Here is a 9,923-nt window from a genome sequence, read left to right as displayed (position 1 = left end):
CTCACAGCCGTAATTAATTCCAATTATCGAGAATCAGTATCCGTATAAGCTCACTAAACTTTTAAGTACTCAAAGCATAAAGCATTTTTAATCATATCCCACTTTTCCTTATTATTACCATACTATGCTAACGCTTTTAGCAAGCTTCCGCTATGCCACTTTGATTTCTCGTCAAGTATTAGCTCCATCACTTATTTCCTCAAGTACCCAACCATAACTTAGCATGACTGGTATTTCAACTCAACGTTTCTAAATCCATCATTTAGGACCATTCTTTATCTGTTTAAATCAAAGGAACTAAAAGTCATGGGTTCAATCCGTTTCACCAAAAATCCAGAAATCAACCAACTACATAACAAACACAACACATCATTCTCAACAGAAAGTCATTTACATCACGGGCATTTATCCATTTGTATTAAGGCAATCCCTTACTCGGACCATCCGGTTTGCTTCTCAGTCTAACATTAAGCTCGACATTCCCAGTTTTACTGTACAGGCGGTATTATAAAATCACACACTGCCATTTAAGCCTGATTATTGCAATTACCTCAATCTTACTGCCGCAATCGGCCCGCATCCTGACTCTCTCCTTGTTGGCAATTTCTTGATACATGCCCTGGTAACCCGCACTTGTAACATACGCCTAACCCCAATAGGCATGGCCTATTTGGGTGATGACTTCCACATCTCTGACAGCTCAGAACATTAGAAGCAGCCGCTGCTCGTTTTCCCTTACCATCCCTTTGGGACTCCTCACTCGTCGCAAGGTCATTTCGCCTTTGAGGAAAACGTTGTGGGTATCCTCTTCTCTTAAACTCTTGACCCCTTGTTGGGTATTCTTGATTGTGCTCCCTGCGGTGGGACTCCCGACGGTCATTCTTTGCCTCAACAGCCTTCCTCACACATTCTTCAGCAATACGGCTCTTGTTCACAAGTTCAGAGAAGACCCTAATCTCCATCGGTCCAACGGAGCTTAGGATTTCACTTCGAAGTCCTCCCTCGTACTTAATGCATTTCCATTCCTCGAAGTCTCCCGGAGTTCCCTGACACATGCGAGAAAACCTGAATAACTCCTCAAATTTGTCTGTATACTCAGATACGGACATAACACCTTGCTTCAACCGTAGTAACCCCAATTCCTTGGATGTCCTGGCGGAATTTGGGAAGTACTTCTTATAGAATTCCACCTGGAAGGCATCCCAAGTGATAGGATAATTCCCCTGTTGTAAGAGACGTCGAGCCCCTTGCCACCAATGCGATGCCTCCCCTGTAAGCAGGTAGGTAGCAAATTCAACACACTGCTCCTCGGGTACCAACTGCGCTTGCAACGCTCGCTCCATAGCCTGAAACCAAGTATCAGCTTCAGTCGGATTGGTGGTTCCCTTGAACTTAGGTGGATTAACCTTTAAGAAAGTTGCCAGTGTCATCGGGCCCTGAGCTTCCCTTCCACCATTGCCATTATTGTTTATCTGTTGCCCAAGAGCCTCCGCAGTGGCTTGCATAGCAGCAGCCATATTCTCCAACGCCGCCATGATGTTTACCGGGTTATTCGGGTTGACTTCCGGTTCCTGCGTGCTAGTACGATCTCTCTCACGTCCCTGACTGGGCCCACGATGCGCCATCTGGTTCTTATACACACCAAACAATCGATATCAAGTTGATCAGTCTCAATATCGGAAGTATAGTGCTTCAAAGTACCAAAGGTACACTCATGGACTTCATGCTAGATGTATCAGTTAGATACCCTAACTAGCACAGGCACAGGCTCAGAGTATGCATTGAAGCATAAGCAGTTCCATCCCTCAGGCTCACGAGGACGAACTGCTCTGATACCATAATGTAACACCCTAATATTCAAATCCTTATGCTCGAGTCATAAGTCAATGATATTACGGTGGTACGACTCTCAGGTGGATTTTTAATATATAAATATAGTTAATTTCGAAAGGAGTATTAATCGAGAAGCCTGAAAAGAGTAGAAATAAAATCGCGAAGACGTATCACTCACGTTTCGACAACGAAAAGTTAAACTGTGAAGCCGAAAGCGATATACGGACAAGGCATAAAGGAGATTAAGAGATAGATAACAGATAGATATATATAACATAAGTAATAGCCACTAGTCGCGACCCGCGAAGTTTAGGCCGGCTAGGGTACAGAGTGAAAGTAACTGACAACAGTATATCCTAATCTCTCCCAAAGGAAACATAAGAGCCTCTATAGGCAAGTTCCAAAAGAGTTCAATACATAATATAATCTTTTCAAAACAAAGATGGAGAGATTCTAAGCAAAACACAAAGTAGAGAAAATAAAGATCTTCGCCGTCTCTCAGACGTACCACAGCTCACTTCTGAGCACTTGGACCTGTATCTGAAAAACAAGAGATATATACGGAATGAGAACCCCGGGCCCATGGGTTCCCAGTACGGTAAAAGTGCCAAATAAATACAATGCACTGCAATAAAAACTCACTAAGCGTCCTAAACTCCTTTTCACCAAGTATCCAGCCTAGATTCTCACTAATCCATAAATAGGCATCTGTCGTAAGGGGATACTAAATCTAGTTCATGTTACACATGTTTCCCAATTCGCTGATTCTTTCACGAATCAGACTCAGAATCATAAGCAAAACCATCATCAGTTGTTCTGCCTCAGCAACTCTATATCAATACATCATACCCTCGCCTGGAGCTAGTGAAATCACATCACTGCGTCTACCCAGGGAGCTCAAATGATCTCATTCGAAAATCATCATCATTATGCAATCGCATTATCAATTCATCTCATCAAGAACAGCCCCCATCATCCACCAACACCATCATGAGGGATCTCTCAGTTGTACAAACACAAGCAATACAGACAAGTAATACACAAATAAGGTACAAGTAGAACAAGTAGCATGTAATCAGGTAACATAGCATATATGATATAGAAATCCAAAACAAATAGGCAAACCCAAACAATTCAAACATATGCAAATGATGAATGCCTGCCCTATGGCTGATGATATCATCTGTCGGTTATCAAGCCAACCCGACGTGTCCGGTAGCTAACCCGGGCACAGTCTCTCTGTTGCGTATTAATATCATTAGAGGGAATATGTGCCCTATCACCATTAGAGGGTATCTGCGCCCTGTCGCCATTAGAGGGTATCTGCGCCCTGTCGCCATTAGAGGGTATCGGTGCCCTGTCACCCTTACAACCAGAGAGAAAACACAAGCATGCTTACATTCAACATTTTTCACCATTACCCAGAGCAAGTGGGACGAGCCACAACCCTTGCTACTGCCCAGGTATCTTAAACATTAACCCGGAGCAAGTGGGACGAGCCACAACCCTTGCTACTGCCCAGGTATCTCAAACATATATTCATTCAATCTCAATTCATATTATCAATCCTCATTGTTATCAAATCTCAAACATTAACCTGGAGCAAGTGGGACGAACCACCACCCTTACTACTACCCAGGTATCACAAATACATTCATTCATTAATCATATATGCAATTATTCTCAGCCATAATCAATAATGGCTTTGCCGTGACCCGGCAATAACTCAGCCATCCGGCTCATGGTCCAATCAAGAACCAGCCATTTATCAATAAATATAGCCCTTCGGCTCATGGCATACACGGTACTCCCACCGTCATCCTCCATATCTCATATACTCATCGTTGATCATCATTGATCATAACTTTTCCCCTTGCTTCACTCGCAAGTTACCACATCCCCTAACTCTTTTCTCATTGATAGGCATATCATAATGATTTAATACATAAGGGGTGAGATCGGAGGCTTAAAAGTATGAGATTTGGCTCTTAGAACTCAAAAATCAACTTTGGCATGAAAGCAGGGCCACGCGTACGCGCACTCCACGCGCACGCGCGAATGGCCTTAAAAACTCATCGACGCGCAAGCGTCATGCACGTTAACGCGTGGATTACAAACTTGCCAATCGACGCGCACGCGTCAACCACGCGTACGCGCGGGTGTTCTCGTGCCCCAGGCACAACACTGGCACAGTCCTGGCATAACTCTCTGGAAAATGGCTGGGCATTGGGTGCAGCACAATCGGCGCGCCCGCGCACATCACGTGCACGCGTGGATGACACTTTTCGGAAGAACGGCGCGTACGCGCCAAGTGCGCCCACGCGCAAGGGGTCATTCTGCTAAAAATTTTCTAAGTTAAAAACTGCAGAATTCACAGATTTAAACCCAATCTTCCAACGGACATAACTTCCTCATTTTAAATCGTTTTTCACCCGTTCTTCGAACGGCATGGACATCCCGGATCCAATTTCATTTCTAAACAGATTTGGTACAAAACAGAGATCCGTAGTCCAAGTTATGTCCCATCAAAGTATGCCCAAACACCATATTTTCATACAAAACTACAATATGCCATTTTCAAAACAAGCCATTTTCAACTCTTTTCAAAATCAACCAAAACATGCCAATTTCAACCCTTTTTGAAACCAATCAAAATATACCCAAAATCAACATCAAGCCTCCTCAACTCATACATTAACACTTTACCACGAATCGCAAAACCATCATATAACCATCTTTACCCATTTCAAGCAAATGGCTAAATTACAAACATAATAACATGTCATACATCCTTCCTCATCTCAATTTCCAACAATACTATTTCCAATCAACCATCATTATACATAATCAATATCATAATCACTATCACGTGGTTTCACCCACAAATCAACCTTAATCATCCCTCAAGCATATATCACAACATATATACCTCTCATACATCACCATACCATCAAGACATCAATAATCATAATCACATATATGACCACATAATATTTCTCAACCCAAAACCAAACATACTTCATCTACATAATTTCACCCTTCAACTCCTCAAACCTCATTATTCAATAATCAACCCAATCATTCGCATATTCATTATATGAAATTCATCCAATCACTTGTGTCATCATACAATGCACACATCAACTTACCTCCCTTACCTCTTTCCGGCCCCGGCCCAAAATTTACGGCCTCGGCCCAATTTCACAATTTAAATGCATAAACCACAAATTAATACTCATTATCCAATACTTCAAATTTTCAATACACCAAGCATACAAGGCCACACAATTCTCAACCCAATCATCAATTCACATTACATACCAACTATGCATATTAGCATCAACCATTTACACAATCCAAACTTAATCCTAGGGGCATCTAGCCTAGGAATTCTCATCACACACACGGTACTTAAATGAAACTTAAACCGTACCTCTTGTAGCCAAATCAATTGAGCCTCTTCTATGGAAGTCTCAACCACCCTTAGCTCCAAGCCTCACCAAAGGTCCACAAGCAATACTAACCTCCCAATTGTGCATCAAAATCACCAAATACACTAACATAACCAATATCACATACATACATCAACCTAGGGCTTATAAAGATGATAAATCACAAGGGTTTGAGCACTTTTTACCTCAGCCCATATGAATTAGGGATAGAACCCACTTAGAATCCATGTTGGAGTATCCCTAAACACCCAAAATCACAAGATTTCAACACTAACTTCCCAAAAACGTGTAACAGTGGGGAAATTCGAAAACTGGGCAGAGATGAATGGAATACTCACCACAAAACTTAGATAGAATTGTAGAGGATGAGAAGAGCGACGCGTGGCCGCAAACGGCTCGTCAATCGGAGCTCCGTAGCTCAAGTTATGGTGGTTTGAAGATCAAAGAGAGTTAGGTTTCCTCTCTTCTCTTCTCTCTTCTCAAATCAGCGCCCCACACTCCTCTTTTAGGGTAAAAATGAGCTGAAATGCTCATAACTAATGTTTATATATGTTGGGTCTTGGGCCCACTTAGGCCCAGTTCACTTATTTTTGTCCGTTGGCCTAATTTTGGCCCCAAACCTTTAAGATTAGCGCTTTAAATCGCACTTCAAATATTTCTACCTCCCCTAATTATAATTCCTCATTTCTTAATCTTATTTACTCATAATCAACTTTCTCAGCTGCAGTACCAGACAGGTCTCAGCTGGTACTGCCGGTCAAAATTCCACTGCGCACTTTTACGCAGAAAACTATGTCTTCCGACTCGGAAAAATTCACTGAATCCAAATATCATATTGAAATCATCAAATTCCAATTGCCAAATCTTCCAACCATATTCGCTCCTACTTAACTCATTATTTAATTAATTTTGGTTAGACCGGGTATTACATTCTACCCCCCTAACAGAAATTTTCGCCCTCGAAAATTCCATCCATCCCTACGAGTACGCGAGCATAGTATGCCTTTATATCCAACGCATAACAGTTCCAAGGTCTTTTTACTCTACGCGCTTCCGTTGCCGCGCTCTGATTTCTCTATCTTCGAGGGTCTCGGTCATTCGTTCAACACCGACCAACACCTCGTTCCTTACTCTTATCGTCTCATGAACTCACACCCTATTAAATCTCAAATCATGTCATCAATAATATTGTCATCATCGTTAATCATAGCCATCATCACACATCGCTATAATCAATCAAAGCTTTCTTCGTTTTTAGAATCCAATGAGTTTGTACTAACAAGCTGACAAATTCTTAAGAATCCGCTTTCCTCTAATAATCTATAAAAGCTTTCAAGACACATCTCTTTTGTTGAAGTTACTCAGATCAAAAATCATTTTCAAAATATAACCAAATACTCTTTCAAATTCTTGGGAAAATTTTTAACAGCACCTCCCCAAAAATTGGAGTTTACCACTCGTCACGGATTCCCTCAAACCAATCTCAGTACCGCATCAGCATTGCAATTTAAAGGTTTCCAAACGATTCCTCTGAAACCGATCATTACAAATCTTGATCTAAATCCAAAGTCACCATGACCAAACATCATAGCACTCATCTTTCGAACACTACAACTTGCACTCAATCATCATCTAAATCCGACTATGCATCAATGATAATTTCATCACCCGTTCCAGAACCGTTAAGGCTCACAGCCGTAATTAATTCCAATTATCGAGAATCAGTATCCGTATAAGCTCACTAAACTTTTAAGTACTCAAAGCATAAAGCATTTTTAATCATATCCCACTTTTCCTTATTATTACCATACTATGCTAACGCTTTTAGCAAGCTTCCGCTATGCCACTTTGATTTCTCGTCAAGTATTAGCTCCATCACTTATTTCCTCAAGTACCCAACCATAACTTAGCATGACTGGTATTTCAACTCAACGTTTCTAAATCCATCATTTAGGACCATTCTTTATCTGTTTAAATCAAAGGAACTAAAAGTCATGGGTTCAATCCGTTTCACCAAAAATCCAGAAATCAACCAACTACATAACAAACACAACACATCATTCTCAACAGAAAGTCATTTACATCACGGGCATTTATCCATTTGTATTAAGGCAATCCCTTACTCGGACCATCCGGTTTGCTTCTCAGTCTAACATTAAGCTCGACATTCCCAGTTTTACTGTACAGGCGGTTATAAAATCACACACTGCCATTTAAGCCTGATTATTGCAATTACCTCAATCTTACTGCCGCAATCGGCCCGCATCCTGACTCTCTCCTTGTTGGCAATTTCTTGATACATGCCCTGGTAACCCGCACTTGTAACATACGCCTAACCCCAATAGGCATGGCCTATTTGGGTGATGACTTCCACATCTCTGACAGCTCAGAACATTAGAAGCAGCCGCTGCTCGTTTTCCCTTACCATCCCTTTGGGACTCCTCACTCGTCGCAAGGTCATTTCGCCTTTGAGGAAAACGTTGTGGGTATCCTCTTCTCTTAAACTCTTGACCCCTTGTTGGGTATTCTTGATTGTGCTCCCTGCGGTGGGACTCCCGACGGTCATTCTTTGCCTCAACAGCCTTCCTCACACATTCTTCAGCAATATGGCTCTTGTTCACAAGTTCAGAGAAGACCCTAATCTCCATCGGTCCAACGGAGCTTAGGATTTCACTTCGAAGTCCTCCCTCGTACTTAATGCATTTCCATTCCTCGAAGTCTCCCGGAGTTCCCTGACACATGTGAGAAAACCTGAATAACTCCTCAAATTTGTCTGTATACTCAGATACGGACATAACACCTTGCTTCAACCGTAGTAACCCCAATTCCTTGGATGTCCTGGCGGAATTTGGGAAGTACTTCTTATAGAATTCCACCTGGAAGGCATCCCAAGTGATAGGATAATTCCCCTGTTGTAAGAGACGTCGAGCCCCTTGCCACCAATGCGATGCCTCCCCTGTAAGCAGGTAGGTAGCAAATTCAACACACTGCTCCTCGGGTACCAACTGCGCTTGCAACGCTCGCTCCATAGCCTGAAACCAAGTATCAGCTTCAGTCGGATTGGTGGTTCCCTTGAACTTAGGTGGATTAACCTTTAAGAAAGTTGCCAGTGTCATCGGGCCCTGAGCTTCCCTTCCACCATTGCCATTATTGTTTATCTGTTGCCCAAGAGCCTCCGCAGTGGCTTGCATAGCAGCAGCCATATTCTCCAACGCCGCCATGATGTTTACCGGGTTATTCGGGTTGACTTCCGGTTCCTGCGTGCTAGTACGATCTCTCTCACGTCCCTGACTGGGCCCACGATGCGCCATCTGGTTCTTATACACACCAAACAATCGATATCAAGTTGATCAGTCTCAATATCGGAAGTATAGTGCTTCAAAGTACCAAAGGTACACTCATGGACTTCATGCTAGATGTATCAGTTAGATACCCTAACTAGCACAGGCACAGGCTCAGAGTATGCATTGAAGCATAAGCAGTTCCATCCCTCAGGCTCACGAGGACGAACTGCTCTGATACCATAATGTAACACCCTAATATTCAAATCCTTATGCTCGAGTCATAAGTCAATGATATTACGGTGGTACGACTCTCAGGTGGATTTTTAATATATAAATATAGTTAATTTCGAAAGGAGTATTAATCGAGAAGCCTGAAAAGAGTAGAAATAAAATCGCGAAGACGTATCACTCACGTTTCGACAACGAAAAGTTAAACTGTGAAGCCGAAAGCGATATACGGACAAGGCATAAAGGAGATTAAGAGATAGATAACAGATAGATATATATAACATAAGTAATAGCCACTAGTCGCGACCCGCGAAGTTTAGGCCGGCTAGGGTACAGAGTGAAAGTAACTGACAACAGTATATCCTAATCTCTCCCAAAGGAAACATAAGAGCCTCTATAGGCAAGTTCCAAAAGAGTTCAATACATAATATAATCTTTTCAAAACAAAGATGGAGAGATTCTAAGCAAAACACAAAGTAGAGAAAATAAAGATCTTCGCCGTCTCTCAGACGTACCACAGCTCACTTCTGAGCACTTGGACCTGTATCTGAAAAACAAGAGATATATACGGAATGAGAACCCCGGGCCCATGGGTTCCCAGTACGGTAAAAGTGCCAAATAAATACAATGCACTGCAATAAAAACTCACTAAGCGTCCTAAACTCCTTTTCACCAAGTATCCAGCCTAGATTCTCACTAATCCATAAATAGGCATCTGTCGTAAGGGGATACTAAATCTAGTTCATGTTACACATGTTTCCCAATTCGCTGATTCTTTCACGAATCAGACTCAGAATCATAAGCAAAACCATCATCAGTTGTTCTGCCTCAGCAACTCTATATCAATACATCATACCCTCGCCTGGAGCTAGTGAAATCACATCACTGCGTCTACCCAGGGAGCTCAAATGATCTCATTCGAAAATCATCATCATTATGCAATCGCATTATCAATTCATCTCATCAAGAACAGCCCCCATCATCCACCAACACCATCATGAGGGATCTCTCAGTTGTACAAACACAAGCAATACAGACAAGTAATACACAAATAAGGTACAAGTAGAACAAGTAGCATGTAATCAGGTAACATAGCATATATGATATAGAAATCCAAAACAAATAG

General features: G+C 42.0%; 2 protein-coding genes across 2 annotated transcripts; both read right to left on the bottom strand.

Annotated features, from left to right (window-relative positions):
- Positions 1 to 312: 312 nt before the first annotated feature.
- LOC130962780 (uncharacterized) lies at positions 313 to 1,343 on the bottom strand. Its single transcript, XM_057888947.1, has 3 exons — positions 1,066 to 1,343; positions 645 to 900; positions 313 to 348 (listed from the first exon to the last, which is right to left on the bottom strand). The coding sequence occupies exons 1-3, from the start codon at positions 1,341 to 1,343 to the stop codon at positions 313 to 315; spliced, it is 570 nt and encodes a 189-aa protein (XP_057744930.1).
- Positions 1,344 to 7,285: 5,942 nt separating this feature from the next.
- Positions 7,286 to 8,314, bottom strand: LOC130962779 (uncharacterized). Its single transcript, XM_057888946.1, has 3 exons — positions 8,037 to 8,314; positions 7,616 to 7,871; positions 7,286 to 7,321 (listed from the first exon to the last, which is right to left on the bottom strand). Exons 1-3 carry the CDS (start codon positions 8,312 to 8,314, stop codon positions 7,286 to 7,288), a joined length of 570 nt encoding a protein of 189 aa, XP_057744929.1.
- Between the last annotated feature and the right edge of the window lie 1,609 nt (positions 8,315 to 9,923).

Source organism: Arachis stenosperma, chromosome 2 (genome assembly GCF_014773155.1).
Source record: "Arachis stenosperma cultivar V10309 chromosome 2, arast.V10309.gnm1.PFL2, whole genome shotgun sequence".
NCBI lineage: Eukaryota > Viridiplantae > Streptophyta > Magnoliopsida > Fabales > Fabaceae > Arachis > Arachis stenosperma.
The sequence above is the reverse complement of the archived record's forward strand: the minus strand, read 5'-3'. Positions and strand labels throughout refer to the sequence as shown.

What these genes read in the sequence shown, in the direction of transcription:
- LOC130962780 (XM_057888947.1), bottom strand. Translation starts at nt 1,343, where the DNA reads ATGGAGCGAGCGTTGCAAGCGCAGTTGGTACCCGAGGAGCAGTGTGTT. An exon ending in AAATTTGAGGAGTTATTCAG is followed by an intron (nt 901 to 1,065) that starts GTTTTCTCGCAT and finishes AGAATGTGTGAG; the next exon opens with GAAGGCTGTTGAGGCAAAGA. An exon ending in CATGCCTATTGGGGTTAGGC is followed by an intron (nt 349 to 644) that starts GTATGTTACAAG and finishes TTTGTTATGTAG; the next exon opens with TTGGTTGATTTCTGGATTTT.
- LOC130962779 (XM_057888946.1), bottom strand. Translation starts at nt 8,314, where the DNA reads ATGGAGCGAGCGTTGCAAGCGCAGTTGGTACCCGAGGAGCAGTGTGTT. An exon ending in AAATTTGAGGAGTTATTCAG is followed by an intron (nt 7,872 to 8,036) that starts GTTTTCTCACAT and finishes AGAATGTGTGAG; the next exon opens with GAAGGCTGTTGAGGCAAAGA. An exon ending in CATGCCTATTGGGGTTAGGC is followed by an intron (nt 7,322 to 7,615) that starts GTATGTTACAAG and finishes TTTGTTATGTAG; the next exon opens with TTGGTTGATTTCTGGATTTT.